This window comes from Neopsephotus bourkii, unplaced genomic scaffold, assembly GCF_033783945.1.
Source record: "Neopsephotus bourkii isolate Nb327-2 ecotype Australia unplaced genomic scaffold, CSIRO-AGI_Nbou_v1 NB_951, whole genome shotgun sequence".
Taxonomy (NCBI): Eukaryota; Metazoa; Chordata; class Aves; order Psittaciformes; family Psittacidae; genus Neopsephotus; species Neopsephotus bourkii.
The window spans coordinates 2,058,402-2,083,913 of record NW_026901445.1 but is presented as its reverse complement, the minus strand read 5'-3'; the positions used below and the strand labels follow the sequence as shown (position 1 = coordinate 2,083,913).

The following is a 25,512-nucleotide window of genomic DNA, read 5'->3' as shown; positions in this document are numbered from 1 at the left end:
AGATGCCCGTTCCAAAAAGGCCTTTCTTCAAAATGAACTCAACCTTCTCTCAATTCCTACATCAAGGCCATACAGAACAGTACTTTCTATCTTAAATATTTCCAAAGTGATGGTGAAGGCTCTCAAAGGTCATCTTTGCTTCACTGCTTTTAAACAGCACTAGGAAGTGTCAATCTTGCCTATTTACAGTGGCTGTATACTGGCTGACAGCATTATGATCTGCACACTGGCACCTGAATAGACATTCTTCTCAACATCCTGTAGGAAGTTTGAACTACTTCTTTCCTATATCAGCATTTGTACTATCCTACACTGCAACTCACTCAAAATACAGCTTGAAGTAGTAGGTATGGATAAAAAAGTCCACTTGAAATAACTGTTCAGTAAGAAGAGCTCTGCTAAATTAGCAATTTGGAGCACTGCTAATCTGGTTCAGAAGCTTTCTGTGCTGGGCATGCCTCTTCAAAAACTATTAGGATCAGAATTCATTGGTAAAGATCTGCTAAGTAAGGTGAGCATGTGATAAAGCAATACTCCTTGCCACTTCACCTGAGGTCCTGACAGTAAAAGAATATAATTGCAGGAATACTTGACACAGAGTTTAAAACATGTTCTTTTCTATGACCTCCAGTAGCTGGGAGGAGTTTCTCTTTATTAACAGATCCTATTTTAATTAAAAAAAGTTACATAATCTTTCCAACAGGAATTTGTGATTCGTGAGAGACAAATGCAGCAAGTTGTTTTATTGTAAATTTATAATAGTCTCTCTATTTCAAACAGATAAAGGTGGATACCAAAATGAAGTGTTCTCAATACCATGCTCATAACTCCAAAGGCCTGGGTATCTTCTCAATACAGAGCTCAGTGAACATAAAAATGAAGTTTAGGTCTCGCTGTTACTAAGGGATAAGGTCTTTATAGGTTATGAAGGGCTTTTCCTAGATAGACTGTTTCATGTGGGACATAGGACTAACACACAGCCAGTATCAACATAGGGGTTAAGAACAGGCTTATACTTTTCACTGCAGAACAACTAAGGCAATAGAACCTCTTGAGAAGAGGAAAATATTATTCAGCCTTAAGCCTGAATACAGTCTATTGTATTCAACAGATAGAAAAAGTTATCAGCTTTGATGTTAGTTGTAACCAAATACTTGTCAACATACACAATTGCTATTGTGCAACTTAGACAGAAATCAGTCTGACTCATAGCCCAACTCCAACTTAAAGACTGTTGTAATTTCACCGTTTCTCCAGTTTTTTGTACTTGGCTTCTGCAGAAGAAAAGATAACAATTATTTAGGTCTGGATAAGCAAAAGCTTTGAGTCCTATAAGCTGTTAAACATCTTAAAATTCAAGTTAATTTACAGTATCACTCAGGATGTTTTTTTACTAAAGCATTTAGGCAAGTATAATTATGCAACAAAATGTTTACGGTTCTTAAGTCAGACAGCTAATACTGATTTAAACCAAGAGGACTTGGGTGCTTGGTGGAACTTTATGAATTCCTCTATTTGCAATATTAAACATCTGCCTTTAAAATTTCAGCCAGTGCATATTGAAAAAGAGAAATCGAGCCTCACTAATAATCTGTAGTTCTATAATACCTATAACTAGGCCACCTCCATAGAACTTGTTATATTAATCTTTTCCCAAGGCTTACTACTTCACATACAATGTTCATTGCTCAAAAGCAGCACAGTTAACCCTGCAGCTCAGATTTATTAAAGAGGAGGAGTTTCCTTTGTTTTTTTAAATCCCCTTGCAATGCTACACAGTAGCTGCTATGCTGCCACACAGTAACAGTAGAGGACAATAGTTACCAAGTTTTTTGGAATACGCATCCAATTTATAAGCTGCCTGCTCCAGAGCTGCAACCTGTTCCTCAATTAGGTTGATCTGTTCCAAATATGGCTGAAGAGCGGCATCTTGAAAAGGAGAAAAATAATTTCTGTCATTTCTCAAGTAATTCACTTTCAAGAAACAGTTCACATTTGAAACACAAGAATTTCTTATTACATTCTCCTGATAGAACAATTTAAAAGCTTCTGCCTTCCCCTGCCCCAAAATCAAGCAGTGATACAGACAGCCTTCTTTCAGGAAAGTATGAAAAGTTTAAGAGTACTGGCTAGACTCAACACAAGCAACACACAACATGAATCGGAGAAGTATTATTTCCTATTATATCCAAAACTTGGAATAAAACAGGACATAAAATTAGATGTAATTTCTCTTATACTACTCTATGTAGTCTATAGCTGTAAAAAAAACATACAAGACCTTATTTGGTTTACTTACATTTTTTATTTAAATCCTTCAGATTTCTACTGATGTTTATAGCAATATCTTTCATTTCTAGGTACTTCAAGCTAGTCAGCTTATTCATGTTTTCCAAGAGTTTGTAGTCTTCACTGGTGGCTTAAAAAAAACAAAGTTTATTTTAATTAAAAGTTGATGCAGTGTGAGTTGGGTGCAGACTCTTCAACAGGACAAGAGATTTCAAACCAATAGCCAAATGTAACAAAGAATAGTTTAGATAATACGGGTATTACTATAACGCTCTAGAAAAAGAGGGATGATTTTTTTTTAACTGGAAAAATCAACTGGGCTGATGAATACCTACTGACTTGCAATTTTTTTTTTTAAGAGAAAAATGGGCTAATTTATCATATTTTGCTCTTATTCTGTCAGTTAAACTTACATTTACAAAACTGATAGCACAAATCCAGACTGGTAACCTGTACCATATACTCTTCAAGTCCAGGCAAATTAGTTCTGTGGCCTGCTTTCAAAATTAGACCCTATAGAACCCACTGACTTGTTGAGCAGTTTACTTGGTCCAGTTAATGTCGCACAGCACCTCAGAATAAAGCACAAATGGTGGAAAATGTGCACGACCCTTGCTATCACTTTGAAACAAAACAGATGCATGCATGCCCTTCTCAGTTGTGCTCTTCCCCTAGTCCTTCTTAACCCAGACCCCTTTTGTTTGTTTGTTTTTTCCATGTACTATCTTCTCCAAGACTAAAAAGATATTATTTTCTTAAGTTGCTGATATCTTACTAAATTCTTTTGAAAAATATTTGTGCTATTCTGGGACTTCATTAATATAACTGACGTTAGTGTTGTCAGTACTCTAGCAACACGCCAGACTTAAACTGCCAGTCTTGCAAGTTATGATCTAAATAGGTACATTTTAGACAAACTACACAACTGATCTCTTTAAAAGAAAATGAAAAGAAACAAAAACTCACTTGCAGGTCAGTACTGCTGTGCCTTACCTGTCAGTTCACCTGTTAAATAAGTGGCCATTTTGTTGAACATGTCTTTACAGAGTTCATTGATGTCTGCCTCTGCTGGTTCCTTAGCTTCTTCCGCTGTTTCAACAGCAGGCTCTTCTGATCAGAGTACAGACATTGCAAGATAGATTAGGCGAAAGGCAGCAAGTACAGAAACACACCAAACAGACTAATGGTCCCAAATACTTTTTTTTTTTCCCCTTCAAACTGACTACACCTACTTGCCATATAAGTTGTGTACTTCAGACTAAACGGTAACAAACCTAGGCAGCTTCCCTGAAGTAGCAGCAAGGTAATTTCAACAAAATACTTTGAGAAGCACTTAAGGGACAGGCACCCGAACTTGCAAGCAGCAGCCCCCTCCTGTGCTTATACAACAGAAAAGGAATTTGGGGATAACTTCTGACAGACTTTGTGCACAATCTTACTGATGTTTATTTCTAGTCACAGAATCAGAATAAAGACCGCCCCCCCCGGTCGGTTTCACGAAGAGCTACAACAGATCCCCACCTACAGAAAGCAATGATCACTGCTTTTCCTCTCCAAACCCATTACTACACAACCTGCCCCTGCTCTGCTCTTCGTGGGAGCAGCTCAGCACCTCCTCCTCAACCCGAGAGGCTGCTCCTTCTTTTGTCGGCAGCTTTTGCCGGCTTGAAAACGAAGGCTGCCCCGAGCCCCGCAGCGTCCGCCGGCAGGAGCAGGGCCGCGGGGTGCGGCAGACACACGCGGTGAGCCCCTGGGGGGACGCAGCCGCCGGGCTCCAGGGCCGAGAATCGGGAACAGCGAGCCCGCCCCAGCCCGTCCCCATCCTTCCCTCCGCGGGGCGAATGCTCTTCCACCGGGCCAGGGCCGCGGCCTGGCAGGGCCCGACCACAGCCATGCAGCTGAGGGCCGAAACCGGAGACGGCCCCCCAGCCCCTTACGTTTGGCGGGCTGCGCGCCAGCCTCCGTCAGCCCCTCCGCAGCGGTCGCCATGGGGACAGGCCCCCTCACGCAGCGCCCGCTTCCGCCTTGGACCCCACGCAGACCGCGGCCCCGCCCCTGGCCCCAGGGCGCATGCTCGGCCCCGTCCATCGGGGGTGGAACCGCACCGCCCAGCCCGCTCAGTACACGGCCACGCGGAGCTGTTGTGGGGGGAATGGGAGGCACGTAGGTCCGGGCCTGCCTGTCCCACCTCCTGGCTGCATCGTAAGGGATGGCATTCGCTACCGCGTGTAGCAGGGGTTTGGAGGGTGCGCAAGGCAGTTGAAGCAGCTCAGAAGGAGAATGCCGTGTGCTCGACGTGGCTGTGCTGTCAGTACATTTCCCTCTTCATAACACTCTTAATAACACCACAACTGAACCACATATTGCAAGAGTACCAGAAGCACTTTCACCGCTGCACACTAGTGCAGCCCTCACAAGCAAACCCTTTAGCCTTGTGTTTGAGGATGTTTTCGTTTGGCGTAGCTGGTCCACTTGCATCTGAGGTTCTTACTGCAGCTTAGAAGGAGCTGTGATGCTAATGATGTGGTGAGGAGACAGCTGCTGGCATGCTACACTCTGTTCTGCGGCGACTGCATAAGTGTTGCTGTAGATAGCCACAGCAGTGTCTACATGAGCTTTTTCAGTCCATGGTGTAAGTAGTACTATATATAGACAGTGCCGGTACTCATTAAGATGTGTCATTGTCAAGTATATGATTTTTTATTGGAAGAAAAAAGAACAAAAAAAAAAAAAAAAAGAAGGAAGTGAATTTCCTCCTCTCCTTTTAAGTAGAAAATGCACATTTTCTTGTTGTTGGGTTTTTGGGAGGGTTGTTTGGTTTGGGTTGGTGCACGGGGTGGGGGAGTTCGTTTGTTGTTTACAACAAAACTCACTCTTCTTAGGCGAAACGTTGTCCACCACTGCTGTTTAGCTTTTAGCCAAGCAAAAGTTGTTTCTGCAAGTAGCTTCCAGTGAGAAGTGACTAGAAATACAACTGTTCTTGCTTGGCAAGGAGTGCTCATTCCCTGTACTGACTTCAAACTCAAATGCATTTCCAGCATGCTGTGAATGGTCTCTAGCTCTTAGGTGTGACAGGCACTATCAAGGGGCAGTATATCAATGCATAAACACCATCACCACCTTATATCACCTGTATATGGTGATGAAGAAGCTCACATTTACCTCTGAACATTTCCTGTTTAAGTTGGCCACAGAAGAATAATGCTTTACAATATATAGTTTGATATGTACATAAGGAATTATAAGAATTGTATTCTTTAAAAAAAAGTAATTTATATGATGTACATCAATGCATTTCTTTTTAAAAACCAAAATCACATAATTGCATGGAGATCATGCTCCAGAAACAAGGAGACAGGGTTCCTGTCTGAAGTTCAGTAAAGTCAGCTGAAATCTTTTGGCAACTTCCAGTAGGTTCTAACAAGCTTTGCACTTTTAAGACAAGAGAAGCTGCAAGCAAGTCTATGTGAACTTTCTCATAAAACGGAGTTTTGCATAGGCAATGATAAGGAAAATAACAGTCATACAGAAGAGAGCCACTAGGTTTTCCCACATTGCCCAGTTGGTAGGTACAATTCCTTGGCTGCACAGGTACGCTTCACCAGAACACCTGCAGAAGAGCATGGGCCAGAAGTTAGTAATACTATGTGGTGCAAGTCTTCAGGTATTGTTTTTATTCCTGTCCCACAAAGATTCTTTTACCCTCAACTGCAAAACAGGACAGAAAGAGAGTAACTTCACAGAATCACAGAATAGTTAGGCTTGGAAAGGACCCTGACATCATCTAGTTACAACCCCCCTGCCATGGGCAGGGACACCTCACACTAAACCATGTCACCCAAGGCTCTGTCCAACCTGGCCTTGAACACCGCCAGGGATGGAGCATTCACAACTTCCTTGGGCAACCCATTCCAGTGCCTCACCACCCTTACAGTAAAGAACTTCTTCCTTATGTCCAATCTAAACTTCCCCAGTTTAAGTTTTAACCCATTACCCCTTGTCCTATCACTACAGTCCCTAATGAAGAGTCCATCCCCAGCATCCCTATAGGACCCCTTCAGATACTGGAAGGCTGCTATGAGGTCTCCACGCAGCCTTCTCTTCTCCAGGCTGAACAGCCCCAACTTTCTCAGCCTGTCTTCATAGGGGAGGTGCTCCAGCCCCCAAACCTCTTTGTGGCCTCCTCTGGACTTTTTCCAGCAGTTCCATGTCCTTTTTATGTTGAGGACACCAGAACTGCACACAATACTCCAGCTGAGGTCACACGACAGCAGAGGGGCAGGATCACCTCCTTCGACCTCCTGGTCACGCTCCTTTTGATGCAGCCCAGGATATGGTTGGCTTTCTCTCTGCGAGCGTACACTGAAGCTGGCTCATGTTAAGTTTCTGAACTTCATAACCTATCATTACAAAAATAAGCTTAAGAGACAAATCTAGTTCTCTGTTTCTCATATTTTTTTTCACTGATATCCTAATTGTTGTTTATAGGTAGCTGGCAACTTATGAGTAAACCTCAGCACCACATTAAACCATGGCAAGTACAGAAGCATTAATTTCACAGAGCAAACAGTGGAGGTCCATAGCATCAGTTTGGGGTCCAAAAACTGTGGAAACACTGCTCCAGCACTGTTCCCTGCAATAACCTCAGTTTGCCAGCTCTCTACCATAGAATCATAGAATAGTTGGGGTCACAAAATACTTATATTGCTACAGCTTAAGGTATCAATAGTCAAAGAGTATTCCAAGTGGGACAATAGCACTGGGAGATAGATACCTTGGTACTCTCCTGTATCTGGAGGGAGGTTAATATTTACAAACAAACTCTGATGGGCAGGCATGTTTGTGATCACGGGTCTACTGCTTCCCAACAACTTTGTAGTTGTCAACACAGTGCATTTCCTTTGTTAAGTGACCCTGCATTTGTTTAAGAAAACTGATAAGGTAGGGCTAGGTTAAAAAACCCAAAATCTAATTCTGCTCATCTGCCTACTTTTAGGACTAACATTTCATCCTTACTTCACTGTTGGGTTTTTATGAAGTTTTACTACATAATTCTAAAATGCATTATCTTGGGATTTTTTATTGAGACTGGCTTGTGAGTGGTTATTCTGTCAATAATATAAATATTTCAAACAGTCACACTTCTCTTTAAGCAAGTCATCACCATTCAGGCCACCATGAGTTAGAGACTTACATTTCTCCTGAGATATCAGGGGGACAACTGTTTGCAGGCACTGTAACATTCGGATTCTTCTCCCCACAGAAGTAGAGGTTTCTGAACTCATTCACTTGAAGAGCCTAGGGAAAGAGGCAGACATTGCATTTTTACAGTTAGTTATTTGGAATGCTAAAACTGAAACACCTTAAACTAACTTGATTATTAGAAGACACTCTTTCATGGACACCCCCTTGTCGTGGGGAAAGAGCTTGCGTGCCCTTGTGAAGTTGGGAGTTATGCTGGTGGTGGCTTATGCTTCCGGTAGGGTCTCCCATGCCAGTCAGCTCTCAAATGAAGGGTCAGACAAAGTGTGTCCATGGGCAGGATGGGCTCACTAGCCTTCGGGCAACCATCCTAGGAGAAGGACAACTCCAACTTCAAACCCAGGGAGATGGAGCTCATGTAGCCCTGTAAGGCTATCCATCTAAGAGAAGGATACTCTAATTAAACCTACGACCTGAGGACTTTGCTGCCACCATCCAAGCTCGCTAGGCTCTGGCAGATAAACCTCAGGTGTAAAGGGTGAGGCCGGTTCTGCGCAAGCTGTGCCTCACCTAAAATAAATCCACTGTGCAGGCCCAAAGGGTTTACCCACACTTGCAAAGCCCTGTAGTGACAGGCGAGGGACGAAACGGGAGGTGATAAGGTGCACTGGAAGTCGCAGACCCAACCCTGCATGCAGGCAGTTCAGGACATTGGTCGCTCAAGTCTGACCCAGGAGATGACAGTCTTGTTTGGCAGCATCCTGAATGACCAAGCAGCCTTTTTCAAGGACAGCACTGCTTGCTCCATATGGAGAGAGGCCTAGAAAAGGTGGCCTAACCAAAGCTCATCTCCCCCTCTACCTGGTTGGCTAGCCGCGGCCAACGGGCATCTTCTATTGCGGTCAATTAAAGACAAAGAGACAAAGGCATACACCTGCCTCCAAAGGTGTGTCCAGATTGACACTCGCATGTTGGAACATCAGAACCATGCTTGATACAGTGAACAGTGGGCATCCTGAGCGCCGTTCTGCGCTAATTGCCCATGAATTGTCATGACTTAACATCGATATCGCTGCTCCCAGTGAAGTTCGCCTTCATGAGGAAGGTAGCCTCAAAGAACATGGTGCTGGCTATACACTCTACTGGTCAGGCAAACCCAAAACTGAAAGTCATCTTTCTGGAGTCGGCTCATGATTAAAAACTCCATAGCCTCCAAACTTGAAAATCTGCCGATAGGTCATTCCGACCGTATTATCTCCTTACATCTTCCACTACACAATAAGCAACACGTTGTTCTTTTCAGCATATATGCTCCAACTCTGCAAGCTGACCCTGCAGAAAAAGAAAAATTCTACTCCGACCTGCGTCACCTCACTCAGAAAGTTCCTATAGAAAAGAAGATCATAATCCTTGGTGACTTCAACGCCCGAGTAGGAAAGAACTTTGAAGCCTGGAAAGGAGTACTAGGCAAGCACGGTGTTGGCAGCTGCAATGATTAACGGTCATCTCTTACTAGAGTTCTGTGCAGAGCAACAGCTTACCATCACCAACACTATCTTCCAGCAGCAAGACAGCTGGAAGACAACCTGGATGCATCCTCAATCTAAACATAGGCACCTTATTGATTATGTTTTAGTGCGCCAGAGAAATATTCGTGATGTCTGCCAGACCAGAGTGATGCCTAGTGCAGAACGCCAAACAGACCACCGCCTTGTGCATTGCAAACTTAATTTCCACTTCAAGCCCAAACCTAAGAGGGGCGGCATTCCAAGGAGGAGGCTCAATGTTGATAATCTTCAAATAGCTGCAGTGAGGAACAGCTTTCAGGCTAACCTTCAAACTAGGCTTGAAGACCAATGCATAGATTCTTCTCCTGAAGCGCTTTGGCAACATATCAAAAATAGCATCCTGCAGTCCTCCGTGAATCCATTGGGTTCTCCTCAAAGAAAGACAAAGACTGGTTTGACGATAGCAACCAGGAGGTTCAGGAATTGCTGACAAAAAAGAGATCTGCTCATCAAGCACACCTCGCTCAGCCACTCTGCCATGTAAGAAAACCAGCCTTTCATCTTGCATGTAGCAAACTCCAACAGAAACTTAGAGACATCCAGAACAAGTGGTGGCTCAACCTAGCAGAAAAGACTCAACTATGTTCAGATTTGGGTGACCACAGAGGATTCTATGAGGCTCTGAACACAGTGTATGGACCCACATTCCAGGTTCAAAGCCCTTTACTTGGTGCAGATGGCCAAACGCTTCTTACAGATAAAATCTCCATCCTGAATCGTTGGTCTGAACATTTTCAAACCCTCTTTAGTGCAAATCGTGTAGTCCAAGGCGAAGGAATCCAGCACATTCTGCAACATCCAGTGAAAAACGAATTGGATTTAGCCCCTACCATGGGAGAGACTCTTAAGGCCATACAGCAGGTGAAAACTGGCAAGGCAGCTGGGGTTGACAGAGTCCCACCTGAAATATGGAAGCATGGAGGCCAAGCACTTCACGCTAAATTTCATGAGCTAGTTGTGTGCTGTTGGGAACAAGGCAAAATACCGTCAGACTTTCGTGACGCAATCATCGTCACTCTGTATAAGAAAAAAGGTGCCAAGTCAGACTGCTCAAACTACCGTGGTATAACTCTGCTCTCCATTGCTGGTAAAATTCTTCCAAGAATACAACTGAACAGACTAGTACCTGCTAGCACAGAAGAACTTCTACCTGAAAGTCAGTGTGGTTTCAGGGCTAATAGAAGTACCACAGACATGATATTTGTTCTCAGACAATTGCAAGAAAAGTGTAGAGAACAGAATAAGGGGTTATACGTAACTTTCGTTGACCTCACCAAAGCTTTTGACACTGTGAGCAGGAAAGGCTTGTGGCTGATCTTAGAATGATTAGGTTGTCCCCCCAAGTTCCTCAAAATGATTATTCTGTTACATGAGGATCAGCAAGGCCAAGTCAGGTATGGTGATGCACTCTCTGAGCCTTTCCCAATAACCAATGGTGTGAAACAAGGTTGCGTTCTCGCACCGACCTTATTCACAATCTTCTTCAGCATGATGCTCCAAAGGGCTACAGCAGACCTCGACGAACAAGACGGCATTTATATTCGATATAGTACCGATGGTAGCCTATTCAATCTAAGGCGACTGAAGGCCCACACTAAGACCCTAAACCATCTTGTCCGTGAACTGCTCTTTGCTGATGATGCCGCCCTTGTTGCCCACACAGAAGCAGCTCTGCAGCGTTTAACATCTTGCTTTGCGGAGGCAGCTGAGGTTTTTGGGCTGGAAGTCAGCTTGAAGAAGACAGTAGTCCTCTACCAACCTGCACCCCAAGAAGATTATCGCCATCCCCATATTACCATCGGCGAGTCAGACCTTAAGACAGTTCAGCAGTTCAGCTATCTGGGAAGCATCATTTCCTCGGATGCCACGATCGACAAAGAGATAGACAACAGAATAGCAAAGGCATATAGAGCCTTTGGAAAACTCCATAAAAGAGTCTGGTGTAATAAACACCTGAAGAAAAGTACAAAGGTCAGTGTCTACAGAGCCATTGTATTGTCTACTCTTTTATATGGGTCTGAATCATGGGTCATCTACCGTCATCACCTGCGACTCCTGGAACGCTTTCATCAGCACTGCCTCCGTACAATTCTAAACATCCATTGGACTGACTATGTGTCTAATGTCACTGTCCTCGAACAGGCAGGGGTCACCAGCATCGAGGCCACATTGCTGAAATTGCAGCTGCGCTGGGCAGGGCACATCTCTAGAATAAAGGATCACCGCCTCCCCAAGATCGTGTTTTATGGTGAACTTGCCACCTGTAGCCGCAAGAGAGATGCCCCAAAGAAGAGATATAAGGACTCCCTGAAACAATACCTTAGCCTTGGCCATATTGACTACCATCAGTGGTTCACCTTGGCCTCCAATCGGGAGACTTGGAGGCACACCATACATAATGCCGTTGACTCCTTTGAGAGCTCACAAAGTTCTAGTCTCGAGGAGAAAAGACAACGCAGGAAGAATCACGCCCCACCTGTACCACCCAAGGAAACCTTCTGCTGTGCTTTTTGTAGCCGGATTTGCCTATCCCACATTGGCCTTCTTAGTCATCAGCGCGCTTGTAGTAAGCGTGGGTAAAGCCCTTCCCAAATCTTCGTTCACGAAGTCAAGCCATGATGATGATGATTAGAAGACACATCACCATTCTTGGAATTGTATGTTTATGTTCCTTTTTGTTTTGAAGCTCTTAACCACTGCCTTTCTGAGGAACTGGTCCAAATTTCACATGGAGGATGGTCTGGTGCCTAAGTCTTTGGATTCAAAGTTACATTTCAATGATATAGTCATGGGTTTCGGTCTTGCCAGCAATGAGTTCCAGTTTATCCACTTTCATCTGAGTCAGCCTACTGAGGGGCAGGGAGCAGAGTAGAGAGGCAGGATCACCTCCTTCAACCTGCTGGTCACGCTCCTTTTGATGCAGCCCAGGATACAGTTGGCTTTCTGGGCTGCAAGCACACAATGAAGCCGGCTCATGTTCAGTTTCTCTTTGACCAACATCCCCAAGTCCTTCTCCAGAGGGCTGCTCTGAATCTCTTCTTTCTTTGCCCAACGTGTAGTTGTACCTGGGGTCGTGAGTTACTTTGTTTCAAGCAGCTGCACCCTTAGCTTTCTGCTACCCCAGCTCCTTATTATTTAGAAATGTCAGTAAGTCATATTTCACTTCAAATGGAGCCACACAAAGCAACACTGGCATTGTGCTAAATTCTTTTACCAGTTGGACAGTCATTAATATAAAACTTGCTACCCAAACAGCAGTCCCTGGAGAGGCCATACAATATTTAACTTTATTCTAAACCATAGGGATCAACTATTCAGATTAGGAATTAGTGCCTCACTGGACAGCTCACTCTGCTGCTGTCCAAACAGCACAAAAGATTTGTTCAGTCTCCAAGACTTCCATTTCTCACACAGAGATTAACTTCTGCTTCCTTCTGGGAGTTGTCTGATTTGTTGTTCTTGTACCATGTTCATGGTAAAAAACGCTAAATCTGACTTTTAAAAGAACTTCATGTATACTCAAAACCTCTCAAGGAAGCAGCAGGGGGGCTACATTACTCACAGGAGACCAGTGCCACTACCTACTCACAGTGAGTCCGTATCGGGGAATGCTGAAGTACTTGAGCCAGTTCAGCCAGCCCATTACAGAAGGGAGGTTTACTAGGAGGCCTGAGAAGATCTGAAACAGAACAGAAGAGACTAATGAGTCACAAATTCTGTTTACTGCAAGCAGTACCATTCTTGCACAGATACTGCAGTTGCCCAGCAGAGGTGCACCGGGATTGATGGACCTCCTGCTGCTGTTACACCCATGCCTACAGGCAAGAGGGTCAAACCTTGAAGTGGTCCCAGCCATCTGGCCCAACAGCACTCCAAGTTCATCTGCTTGCAAAGAGGTCAGAAAGGTTTTCTATATTCACGTGAGCTAAGGAGCATGTATGCTAACAGCTTTTTACTCTGGAGGACTGTGTCCTATAGTAGGCCAGATAGAGGCTAAAGGAGGATGACTGGAAGGTGAGCAAGTATAGAAACAAGAAGGAAACTGGGGATCCTTAAGGGCTGTTACTGTTCATCTTCGTCCTCTGACCTACATCGTTAATGTGTACCCTCTCCTGTCTGGAACAAGATCTGCTCTTTCACTTCTTAGTACAATTGGATTTCATAGCCAAACATGACACTTCAGGCTATGCTTCAGCACAAGTGTTTTTGTGCTTACCCTGCTATCTTTCAGACTGTGCATGTGCCATTCCTTACACACTGTGACTTAACTCAATGTACATCAGCTGCCCTTCACTACGCATGCACGTTTCTCACTCACAGCATGCATTTGAAGCGATACGCTATCACTTAGCTTATGGCAAAAGCAAGTTAAGTTGCAAATTGAAGAATAAGGGATGTGCCTTGGGCTCAGGATATGAATTCAGACAGCTACCAGGAATCACCTGACAGGAGGTACTTTTTACTCTAACTTGATAGGCCTCACAGTCAAGAAGTTTTATTACTAACATCATTATCTCTTTGGAAGAGAATTCACATGCCTCATCTGTAAGTAGTCAAAATTCCTTTCTCATTTGCTCTCTTCCCTTTCTCATTTGCTCTCTTCCTTAGAAGTCCTTGAGGAAGAGTACTGAAGTAATTTCTGGAACCTAGAGACAATACTCAGTTAAAGAAAGAGTATGCTCCTGCTAATCCCATTGGGTAACAGAAATTAATTCAATAAAATGAATCAATCTAAAGTTTATTTCAAGTTTTTTTTTTCCTTTTAAATTATCTAATTGATCACTTAAATTTATAATACTGGAAATGCAAGATTTTTTTTCAATTTTTGTAGGGAAAAATTTAAAAAATACAATAAACAACACTGTTGGGGGCACACTGCAAAGCTCTGGTGGCATCACGTCTACTGAATTGCACTTGAGCAATGATTTGACCCTTAGATTACAAGTTGGCAGAAGTACATCTTTTGACTATAGTGACAATAAAATCACAGGCATGGGACCTAGATGCCACTGGCCTGTGGATTCTCAGCCTGCTTAGGGCTGGCTCCACCCAATCCTCTCAGGCTGTCTGAGTTACTTCCTCACCTCCACCAAATGAGCACACACCCCCTTATATACTTACAAGCATGAGAACAAAACAAATAGTGATGAGCAGGTTGGCCACAGCCACCACATCCATCCCAGCACTGATAGCCAGAGACATGGCCGTGGCAGTGTAGGACACCATCATCAGGCTCAGCATGAAGAAGAAGAACCGGCCTGCAACAGCTTGGTATCCTGTCAAAAACAGAAAGGAAAGAGTCCAGTAAACAACCACATTATGAATCCCAGAGAGGACCCTCGGACTCCTGTACAAGACAGGGAAAGCAGGAAGACCGACTTTGGAGGTGGCAGGAACTATGCATGTTCTGAAGGCCCAAAGAGCATTACCAAAAGATGTGGTCAAGCAGGTTCCTGTCTTAGATGGCGGGTGTCTCTGCCCCTGCCCCAGAGTCCTTTGAAGTCATGATGCCAAGCACTTAAATCAGTTGAAGTTTCAAATAGTTTCCTGTTATAGATACAGGAACTATGGCTAAGACAGAAATCAAATATGTTGGAAGACGACATGTTCAACGAAAGAATCAATTCTTTACCAATCATCCAGTAAGTGATGCATGAGAATATGATGGCTGGAGCAGTTCTCATGGGCAGCAGATCTCCTATCATCAAGGCCAGGAAGTAGGCAGACACACGGTAATATCCACTGGTGTACTGATGGCTACAAGGACAGGAAGGGAGTTGTACAGGTTTAGAGGTTGCCTAGGAAGCAGGCTCAGTATGTGTGTCTGGTTTATCCTGATGTGGTTTCTGTTTTCTCTGCCACTGAATCCTCTATATGCAAGTTGCTTACCATCTCTATGCTGTCACTTCCTTCTCTGTAAAGTAAAGGCTGATCTGTCTCACAGCCATGCAGTCATACTGAGAACCTCTGAGGAAAATGAATTAAAAGCTATGTGACTGCTAAGTTACATAGTGGGAAAAAGCTCCTGAATCTCTTTTCAAAGAGAATGATCCTTCACACAAGAGCATGGGAAAGTATTAGACTGCTACTAACTGGAGGAAGGCTTAGTCCACAGCTAACTCATACAGCTGCTTCCAGGCAAGAAGGAATGATACCCAACAATGGGAAAACACCCTTAAGGAGACCCACTCACCTCCAGTTCACAGGCCAATTAAATGTCACTATGATTGTTTTGCTGCTTAATGGAGCTCACAAAAAGATCCTTTAATTGGTGAGGTCCCAAAATCACAGCTGGTAAACTAAGCTGGTAAGCAGGTCAGACTGGCAAGAAATGTCCTTGTGGGAAATATTCACTCCTGAGCAGCTGTTAGGGGCAATATTAAACTGCTCTGAGCAACCTGTGGGTGGATATGCATTCCAGGCACAACTCTCCAATTTCTTCTTTACTGCACAGGATCTGTCTCTTGACTTTTCATCCCATTAGCTGGAGGCTATTCCAAAATCCATTTTCAACATGCATGAATATTTACATATGTGTATATGATATATACATGCATTCACATACATATGCATACATACATATATATATGTATATATATAAACAGAGAGATGTGCTTGATGATTAGGTAGCTCTTGTGAGCCAGCCAGCAGCCCTCTTCATCTAAGCATCCCCTGCAAAGCTTTTCCAAGAACTGTCACTTCATATTTGCACTTTAGGACCACTGCAAGACAGCGTTTCAACCACATCAGCAAGAGGGCAGGCAGGGTTCACAGTCAGGATTCACATGCAGACTTCAAAAACAGCTGTTAACCAAAAGTGGCAAGTGAGCAGGAAAAGCACTTCTCGGTAAACTGTGATGCAGTATGCAAATAAAAGCACTTTATTTCTCCCCTTCTTCCCCCACCTCTTAGTATTTCACCTCCCTGCTCTACAGACCAATTAGCATTACTGTTACAATCTGATGTGGCAAGGGAACAATCAAGCTTTTGGTGGAAATAATTTTGTTTAGCCCTTAAGATATTCCCTGTGCCTCACTCCAGGGTATGAAATGGTCTAAGTGCCTCACTACTTACACAAATAGTTTCTTGTCTCTGATGAACAGCTCTATCGCAGAGACACTGGAAAAACACTGGTTCGTGGTGACAAAAAACAAGGACCCAGCCCTACAAGATAGAACAGTCAAAAAGTGAGGAAAGCGCCTAGATCAACACTGGCATCCTCAGATATCAGCATACCGTCGAGTCAGTGCTTTTTTGTCTCTGTCCACAGAACAGAGATATTTAATTGTGCTACCATAACTCTTTGCTGCAAAACCAGATTTATTCCTTTATCTTCCCTTTCACATCTCCTTTGCACATATGTGTGAGCCCAACAGAACTGAAGTCCTTTTAGGACCTCCAGCAATATCATGCTGCAGTGCATTGAGGGTTGTGAGCCCTACCCTCCTTTGTGGCCCAGGTGGATCCCAAGGCCTTCCCTGTCACTGAAACCTTTCTGCTACAGATAGAAAATGAGCAAAGCTGTGGCTTTCCAACTTACCGATTCTGAATGCCACTTCGATCCAGTTTTACACCAAAAAAGATAGCACCCACAACCAAGGCTAGAATTATGGTCACTGCAATCTAGAAGTGGAAAGAAGAAAGGGAAAAAGAGAGTCCTTCAGATAAGTAAAGAGGGACAAAGCTATTATTAAGGCATATGCAGAGTTTAAGATTCACAGCTGCCTAGAACTTTGCTGTTGTGAGTCAATGTATACCAATCACACACACAATTGAAAGCTTTATGGCAAATTTTCTGAGTTTATCCTCTTCACTCTTCTCCTTTCTCTGATCTTCTTTGGCTGGAAAAGGTTAGCAGAAGCATACTCAAAGAATAACCTAGCTTAGAATTCCAAGAATCTGAAGCACAAAATTAGCATCACCTGAGAAGCTTCCCATGTAAAGCAGAGGATGGAGCATTTCCCCCAGTTCCAAACTTTCAGGGCAGTCGTCCTGTGCTAAGCTAAAATGGAGACTTCAAAAGCAACAAAGGTAGCTAGACATCTCACTCCACTTCCGTGGCAGCAGCACAGGACTTTCCTGTTTCCCTATCTGTCTTTCAAAACAAAAATGTACCTTACAAATTGCAGATTATGTGACTGAGAGCAGTGGGAGTCAGACAATTGTTACCTACTTGTGCAACAGAGGCCTGTGGGTTCCTGATGAGGTTCTTCAGGGAACGCTTGGACACCCAGTACAGCTGGGTGAGGAATCCATTTGCATAGGTAATCTCATGCCCCTGCTTGGATGCTTTGTGCTTTCTTCCCCGTCCAAGCTCCACGTTCCCCAGGGCTTCTTTTGTGCTCTGATACAGGCTGGATTTGAGATACTTCTGGTGCAGCACATCTACTACACTGCTGTCCACATTACCTTCTGCCACTCCATTTTCACTGCTAACCTCTGAGTGAGAAAGACAAGATATGGCTTCTGATTCCCCATGAACCTAACCTTCAGACATGGCTCATCAACATGCTCATAAGACTTTTGAAGCTGAATAAATAAAGCAGGAATGCCCAGAGAATCTGAATTGTTCAAGCCTTAGCTCTGATCTTACGAGGATAACTTGAGTGGGAGGGTTTCCCTACAGTTTTAACCAAACCTAGCTAATCTGCCAGTTCTTTGTGGCATGAAAATGGTCTTATCCTTGGAATGAGGAATCAGAAACCCTTTGTTAATTTGGGGAAAATCAGTGTCGGCTCTGATCCATTTCTCCATCCCCAAGAAGCACCGTTATGAAAACTGTTCCCTTATGTTCAGTCATGGATATGCTACAGCATCCTCAAAGAAGCATTTCCTACCATTCCACTCACTGTTACAGAGTTTTGCTCTAATCTAGTTTCAAACTTTCTCACTGGACTGTAAATCCATTACTCCTTAGCCTATATACCCTGTCTTCCCTGCAGCAGTCTCTTATGTGACTGAAAACTTAAGTCAGCTGTCTCTTGAGACTAAGCAATTCTTGGTTTTCAGTCTTTCCCACATGGGTTTTGTGAATTGCTGATACTTATCACTGCTCTCCTATATTACTGAAGGAAAAAAAAATCCCTTTAAAAGTTTGAGTTCTTTAAAGAAGTCCACATCAAAGTGTCTGAGTAGGAAAAATAAAAAGATAATGTGGCCTTAGATTGGAGGAAACCCAGAGAATAAAAGCTTGTCATCAATACATACATCTTGACCTCTACACCATCCAACAGTGGATTTCTCCTTCACAGTTTACCTTTCCCTGTGTCCTCTTCCTTGCTTGCTGCTACAGCACTTGAATCACCATTTATGATATCAAGGAAGAAGTCAGCTGGATTGTTGAAGGGTTCACATTCATACCCTTAAAAAAAACAAACCAAAACAAACAAACTCACATATGTAACCTGTTTGTATTGCACAGACCACACTTGGAAAATCAGGTCTAATAGTATATCGCCCTTCTGCAACCCTCCTACAAGAGAACTTCATTGCTTTCCGTGAGCATTAGCTTATGGAAGTTCAATGGACAGGACTTAGCAGCCAGTGAATCTGAGGTATATATACAAAGCTTCAAAGTTGCTTATTCTCTGCTGATTTCAGGTGAGAAGAAATCCGTAAGTTGCTTCTACTCAGCTAGCTCAGCATACACAGTTCTTTCCTCCTTCCCAGTGCTGTTTAACCACATCCAACACTGAGAGACACAGTCTCTCACTAGAGGTTGCTGGATGTTTGCTCTCCAGCCTCAGATGCTTGCTGCAGAAGATCAGCTCTTGATTGTGTTTCCTCGGTCACAAGGAAGAGGAAGGGGTATCCTTGGATAGCAGCTTCTTCTAATATGGTTTCTAGCTATGGGATGGGTGGGGAAAGGAGTGAAGGGTAGGACAGAAAAAAAAGGCAAGGATGCTTATCCTGTAGCATTCCTGTGAGAAACTAAATGAGGTGGGATACCAAGAGGAGGAGCAAAAGTAGTGAGATTGGTTAAAACATCTCACTTGAAGACAGGGAAAGCTTACAATCCAGTGTGTCTCCATGGCTGCATCTAAACTATATTGGAAACTCGCTCCTTGTCTGTCCATTATAGTCAGAAGCCCTCACTCTTGGAGAGGAAGCAGCCACCCAACAGTGCAATTAAACCATGTTAAGACACACCATGATTTTATCCTCTTGGTTGCCCACCTGCATTTAGACTAGAGCAGATTCTTCAGTTAGCCCATACAGATTGCTGCAAATCAGGCTGTTGTTCGCAACCCACTGTGTCTGACATCTAGGCCTGGTAGAACTATAAATATCTTGTCTGTTGTGCAAGATGCTTCTAAATGTCCAAGTAATTCTGGGGTTTTGTCCTGATACCAGGCAAAACAAAGGCGGGAGAGAGACATGCTCTGTTATCTAAAAAAATTTGGGGTTTTTTGTTCTCTTCCTGTTCTAACATAACACTGTTCAGATTGCATATGTACAGCCTCCAGTCTCCCAGTGATAAAACAGTACAGGACTGATCCAGTGCTAGGGTCAGAACCTACCCACAGATTAAACTCATTAGCCAGTTGCCTTCCCTCTTGGCACAGTAGACTTACCAATAGAACTGAAATACTCCAGGGCCTGCTTTGCAGGACCATGGTACAGCACCTTTCCCAAAGCTAGTAATGTCAGACTGTCAAATAGCTTGAATATGGAATAGCGGGGCTGATGGATGGAAAATATGATGGTTCGCCCTCTTCTTGAGAGGCTGAAATAGAAACAAAACATCTCTCAAATAAACCACACTTTGCATTTCAGGAAGGTCATGTCAACCTGAACAAAAAATAAGCATCCAAATCCAAGAAAAGTACTTGTCAACTTCTCAGGGTAATGACCCAAAAAAGCTGTAGTTTCCCCTTCTCTGTCAGATGCTGCCTGCAAGACCTTCAGGACAGCACCTATCGCTACATGGGACCATCATCTCAGTCCAGGTAGACTAAGTATGATGTTGTCTGTAGCTAGCAAAGGTTGAGACCACAGTTGTGTATAAACCCTCCTCACATATTTTCTATACCAGGCTGCAACCTAACTGGAATGGTCCTACTGCACTCAATAGCAGTACCAGGCTTTATATAGCAGCCTGCATAAGTCTGGCCAGCTGAGATTTCTCTTAGCTCTTCTGCTGAAGATTTACTCTCTAAAAGAAGTCAAAACTAGTTTTGCTTTGGATTTTTCAGATGCTCTTACAAGTGCTTTAGCCCTGATGCTTAACAAGTATCCTTGCTGATTGAAGACCTCTATCCACAAACAGCAGAGGAAAAAGCTCCCCCAGGCAAAACCAAACAATGCTATGAACATGCTACAAACCAGGAGGAAGGTTAGGAGCCCATTCTCACTAAATCAGCCTTCTTTGGTCCTCTTTGTACCAGAAGACTGTTTATCTCCAAAATATAGGAGATGAAGGTACACACTCAGAGTAAATCTAGAGATGAAGGTACACACTCAGAGTAAATCTACAGGTGAAGTCTGATCTGAGTTCAAGGCTGTTGCCAGAGTGGAGGAAGAGACTTTGCAATAGACTCAGTTGGAAGGCCAATAAATTACAATTGCAAGGCTTGACCTTTCAGTCCACCCCTGTCTGTGGCAAAGGACAGCTGTCTAAGCTACATCTTTTTTGGGCTCCAGCCCAATGCATGCTGTGGAAGGATTCCCATCAGCTTCAGAAAGCTTTGGACAAGACCCAAATAAGTAATTTACTACCACTTCTGAGTCCATTTGTTTACCTTTTTTTTTAATTTTAAAAGAGCACTGTAGCTACTCAGTCATAGCAGCATTCCTTTTTTTAACTGAGTTGACAACAAAACTGCAGTAGAGCCCTTAGGAACTGACTCTTACTTCTTCAAGAGGATGAGGACGGCGTTGGCTGTGCTGGCATCAAGGCCAGTTGTTGGCTCATCCAGAAAAAGGACCGGTGGCTCTGTGATGAGCTCCATCCCGATGTTGGTTCTCTTCCGTTCCCCTCCAGACACTCCTCGAATCAATTCTGTTCCTACCTACAAGTACAAGAAATTGAACATTCACAACAAGACCTGGTCAGCACATGCTGTGGAGTTCAGGGTTTTCCACAACCAACAGCCTCATTAGTGAATGCGAGCACCAGCAGCAGATGATGGGTCTGACCCACTGTGAGGGACTGTAGCGGTATGCAAAGCATGATTTTCAGAGGTACCAGGCACCTTATGACTTCAGGGAACAAGGATGACACTGACAAGGAAGTGCCAGAATGAGACCACAGCAGTCAGAGGTGGCACTGGTGTTCCGGGAAGCCTTTTGTTGGTAGCTTGCCTGCTGCTCAAGTAAAAGTGGGGTAAGCAAAGTGAAACTAAAGTGAGAGTAAAGATGCAGATGGGAGGAACAAGCTCTGCACAGCACTTTTCCATCATGGGCCAGTTTTCCATCCCTCACAACTTTCAGCACTATAAAAACAGTTTCCCTGTCTTGTCCCACAAAGCCAGGAAGTGACTTTCAAAGGTGCAATGACTAGGTGACTTTTTCTCCTCTGAACTTATACAACATTCTGGACATAGTCCAGAATCCTCCCTTTTTAGTAGCAAATACACATACCTCTTTCCAAGCTACCTCCTGAGCTGGAGACTGATTTCTTGTTTTCAGTATGCTTTAGTCAGATTCCTTCTTAGGTTAGTTGTAGCTGCACTACATGAGCAGTACTGCCCAGAGTCAAGTAGTTCAGTTCCCAGAGACAGTAAGATTTCTGAGAAAGGTGTTCTCACTGCTCACCTTAGCATCAGCCACTTTATTTAATCCCAGCTCGCTGATAATCTGAGTGACTCGCTCTTCCTTCTCTTTAACACTGATGGAGCTAGGGAGTCGCAGGGCAGCAGAGAAGTGCAGGTTCTCCCTCACCGTCATTGTGCCCATGACGACATCATCCTGAAAGCAGTGCAAATGGACAGTTAGAAAGCTTCCTTCTCAGCTACCTGACTGGGCACCAGAGTCCCTGTAGTGGCAGTTGTTGGGTAAGCTGTTTGTGGGCGACAGTGGAAATGGGACTGAGGGACAACCCCTGCTTCAAAATTTATATGGCACAAAATTCAAGGTCACCATATGATGGGAGAAGTGCTGCAACACCATCAGATTTATAGGGATAACACATGACTTAGCATGTGTGTATGCTCATTTGCATAAAACTGACCCCGTAAGTGTGTATGCATTTATGTATTTAGGCATTAAGTGTTGTTTGTAGTTTATGGGCCACCCTGATTGATCTAGGGAGTACTGCACAGGGGTGGGAGGGAAGAGAGACCATTTAATGTCTCACCTAGCTGCCTGTCATTTTAAAGTTAAATTTGGTTGCTTTGGTCATGTGAGAGAAAAATGGCTTGAAGTGGGACCACTTGCAAGAAACTTCCTGACCATTCATGAAACACTGAGTTTTTGGAGAGATTTGTCCTGCAGGATCAAGACCCAGAATCAGTCTCATCATATGCGTGCTCCCAGAGCCCCTCAGCTGGCAGTTTTCAGGAAAGCTGCCTATTCCACATCTGTCTGCAGTCAGAGGCTTGAATGGTTTCTGAATTTGACTGCTTATATGGTTGCGAAGAATCTCCTTCTCCTCAACTCCCCCAGGGCTTTGAGGGTCTATTCTTGGTCCAGGCCTCCACCCACTTCCGCAGATTCAGCCGGCTTTTCCTGTCTCCGAGTGAAACGAAGCTCTGTCCCAGCCAGCCAGAATCAGAGGAAGAACAGCAGGGATCTATTTACTTCCTAGAATTATTGTGTGATAGCTTGAAGGTACTTCAGCCAGCTAGAACTCCTTCTGAGTTTTGCAACAAGAGATTTTGGGCATTGTGGGGTTTTTCCTCACCTTTCTATATTTTTAAACCCTTGCTAGTACTTCAGGGCAGAGCCCAAAGCCACAGTTGTCCAGTGGTTTGGGCATCCATGTGACTTTGGGAAGACAAACACCTCCATGCTTGACTTGGTTGAAGTAACGGTTTGATCCTCTTGTCTTCCATATCCCAGAAAAATAGTAGATAGTGTAACATCTGAGTTATCAAATCAGACACTGTACGGATCACTGAAAATTACCTAACCTAGTTGGTCATGCTTTGCTCATCCTGTGCAGTCTTCCATCCCAAGGGTTTCCAGCCCTCCACCGAAGGCAGTTACTCACCTGCACAACATATCCTGAGATGCACTTAAAATTAGGAGGTTGTGGAATGCCATCTATAAGAACTTCTCCAGACAGGCCTGCTGGGTCCTTTCTGGCAGCCAGCACATCTAAGAGACTTCAAACAAACACCAGGCATTAGTTTTTGCCATAATAGCTGATTTTAACCTTTGACTGGATAAGTACCACCAGTTAAAACTTCAGTTATAGGCTGCTAATGGCATGCTACAAGCCAAAGGGCACAGCAACGGACTTCCTCTACTCTGAAGAAGCTCTTTGTACAGAAAGTCAGGATTTTCAGGCACAAGGTGTGCCACAGCAGTAGTGTAGTATACAGATCCTCACAGTTCACAGCAGTCAACCCCCTACGGACACAAGCTTATCCTCCGTATTAACAGCTAACCTCAAATGCAGAGAAAACCACCCTGCCAAGTAGCTGCAGTCTGCTCTCCAGCCATCAGAGCACAGAATTATCTACTTTGAGCTCAAGGATATTAACCCAAATAGGTATAAACAAGACTAGAGTTAAGATTAATTCTAGAAAATAATTTTGGTTTAACATATCACTGGATTCTCCTTGCTGCCAATGCAGAGGGCCAGCCTGTCTGCTAGCTATGTAAACACTGCTGTGACAAAGTGCTTGAAAACATCCTGATTAGGCAGCAGTCTCCTAAGAGAGGAGATCAAGGGTCACCACAAAGGCACACCTATGTGAACTCTGGCCATATTTCCCAGTCTCTGACATTCTGAAAAGCAGAGTGACAAAGAGTTCTTTTACGGTAGTTATATGGAAACTAGCATCAGCACTAGCTGGAGATAGTCTACATGGTATTTCTTTGTGCTTTCATCCAAAGACCTCAAGCATATGTGCACCCCCACCAGCAGGCCACAGCCAAGCTGAGGCTGAGGATCCAGAGCATCCTACAGACTGACATTACACCACATTCCTGTCAGCTGTCAGAGAGGGGTTTAGCCTAGCATCTTCAAGGAAGTCTTGCTGCAGTGACCGCACAGGGGATAACATCTCTCCAGCCCCGAAGGAACTTCCATCCCCCCTGCCATCCCATTACAGGTCTAGGACAGAGCCTACACCTGAGCCCCATTTACCCCAGTTCAGCCTGATGTCACAACTCAGGCCACCAACACCAAAGGTGACTGTGGTAATACAGACCACAGATCACAGAAGATGAGGAGTGTGACACCACTGCAGGGCAAGAACTGCAGCAGAGCAGCTAGAGGGACACGACATCAAACTGCATCACCAGATTTCTCACAGGCATGCAAGGTCTGAGCCTGAAGATACCTCACATCTCCCCCAACCCTCAGAACCCCAAATCCTCTTTAAATAGCTGAATGTCCATTTGAAGAAGCAGAAGAAAGTACTCACGAAGATTTACCACTGCCTGTTGGCCCCAGGATGGCATTCAAGCCTGGCTTCATAATGCCACTGGAAGAAGGAAAAAGTTATTTCCAAATGGAGGACTGTTCACATAAGGATCATCGTAGAAAATGTGTGAACAAAATGCTGTCAAAAGAAAAACTTAGAGATTATTTAAAACTTCTCTCTAAGTCTGAAATCAAGAAGTATTTTTTCCTTTCTTGTCCCAGACTGACAGAACAGAACCAGAGCTGGACATAAAAAGCAATCTACAAAAGACACAAAGTAAGTGTCTTCCCTGCTGAGTGGGGTCTTGAAAAGAAGAAACAACTGTTCTCTGCTGCTCATTTCCTCTGACTGCAGCTTGAACCATAGTTAAGGGAACCCTTAGATCTTCTTGCAGAAGAGTTCACACAAGTTTGATCCTAATTTGTTCAGATCAATCACTGAAACTGCTCCAGCTATATCCCAGCTATTTTACCTAAAAGCAAACTAGAAAGTGCTCACATGAACTGCAGACTGGCAGAAAGGTAGTAATTTCTTCACCAGCACAGCTGGATCTGGAAGGTAACATTGAGGTCACTGATTCACAGGAGCAGATTAATTCCTACCCTCTCATATTTTATTTAAGCAAGAACTTACTAAACATTATGAAGGATCTTCTTTTCCACAGTTTTCCGTTTACAAAGGAATCCACTGGACTGCTTAATGGAGTACTGGATGTTATGGAAACTCACAACAGAGCCTCGAGGGGATCGGAGGGACTCTCGTGTGGGAAGAGAACGTTGGAAGTTGCCCACTTCTTCCTCTCCTCCAACAGAAATAATGCTGTGATCAGATGTGTCTGCCATCATGTCTCTGTTACGTCGGTCAAGCTCAGCTGCATGGAGTTTTTTGAGGCTACTGTTGTTTTGAGCAGTTCCCAT

The 25,512-nt window shown here is 43.9% G+C and overlaps 2 protein-coding genes across 4 annotated transcripts; both read right to left on the bottom strand.

The window, feature by feature from the left end:
• Positions 1-688: 688 nt before the first annotated feature.
• On the bottom strand, positions 689-4,404 carry BLOC1S2 (biogenesis of lysosomal organelles complex 1 subunit 2). Of its 3 annotated transcripts, none has more exons than XM_061358775.1 (5): positions 4,227-4,404; positions 3,283-3,396; positions 2,300-2,419; positions 1,816-1,929; positions 689-1,266 (listed from the first exon to the last, which is right to left on the bottom strand). In XM_061358775.1, exons 1-5 carry the CDS (start codon positions 4,375-4,377, stop codon positions 1,079-1,081), a joined length of 687 nt encoding a protein of 228 aa, XP_061214759.1. In that variant the 5' UTR covers positions 4,378-4,404; the 3' UTR covers positions 689-1,078. The 3 variants fall into 3 exon arrangements, with proteins under 3 accessions (XP_061214759.1, XP_061214758.1, XP_061214760.1); XM_061358774.1 differs by having other exon boundaries at positions 3,283-3,399; positions 4,227-4,396; XM_061358776.1 differs by having other exon boundaries at positions 689-1,274; positions 1,825-1,929; positions 3,283-3,399; positions 4,227-4,385.
• A 1,101-nt stretch (positions 4,405-5,505) lies between these two features.
• On the bottom strand, positions 5,506-25,512 carry LOC133215062 (broad substrate specificity ATP-binding cassette transporter ABCG2-like). Its single transcript, XM_061358773.1, has 15 exons — positions 25,229-25,512; positions 24,596-24,655; positions 23,212-23,326; positions 21,816-21,968; positions 20,913-21,070; positions 19,634-19,785; positions 18,316-18,420; positions 17,233-17,498; positions 16,600-16,682; positions 16,134-16,223; positions 14,692-14,816; positions 14,181-14,335; positions 12,649-12,738; positions 7,484-7,587; positions 5,506-5,899 (listed from the first exon to the last, which is right to left on the bottom strand). The coding sequence occupies exons 1-15, from the start codon at positions 25,510-25,512 to the stop codon at positions 5,752-5,754; spliced, it is 2,088 nt and encodes a 695-aa protein (XP_061214757.1). The 3' UTR covers positions 5,506-5,751.

What these genes read in the sequence shown, in the direction of transcription:
- BLOC1S2 (XM_061358774.1), bottom strand. Translation starts at nt 4,377, where the DNA reads ATGGACGGGGCCGAGCATGCGCCCTGGGGCCAGGGGCGGGGCCGCGGT. An exon ending in TGGCGCGCAGCCCGCCAAAC is followed by an intron (nt 3,400 to 4,226) that starts GTAAGGGGCTGG and finishes TACTCTGATCAG; the next exon opens with AAGAGCCTGCTGTTGAAACA. An exon ending in CAAAAAACTTGGTAACTATT is followed by an intron (nt 1,267 to 1,815) that starts GTCCTCTACTGT and finishes GCAGAAGCCAAG; the next exon opens with TACAAAAAACTGGAGAAACG.
- LOC133215062 (XM_061358773.1), bottom strand. Translation starts at nt 25,512, where the DNA reads ATGGGAACTGCTCAAAACAACAGTAGCCTCAAAAAACTCCATGCAGCT. An exon ending in GGAGTATTTCAGTTCTATTG is followed by an intron (nt 18,421 to 19,633) that starts GTAAGTCTACTG and finishes GTTTTTTTTAAG; the next exon opens with GGTATGAATGTGAACCCTTC. An exon ending in AGAGACAAGAAACTATTTGT is followed by an intron (nt 14,817 to 16,133) that starts GTAAGTAGTGAG and finishes CTGTCCTTGTAG; the next exon opens with CCATCAGTACACCAGTGGAT.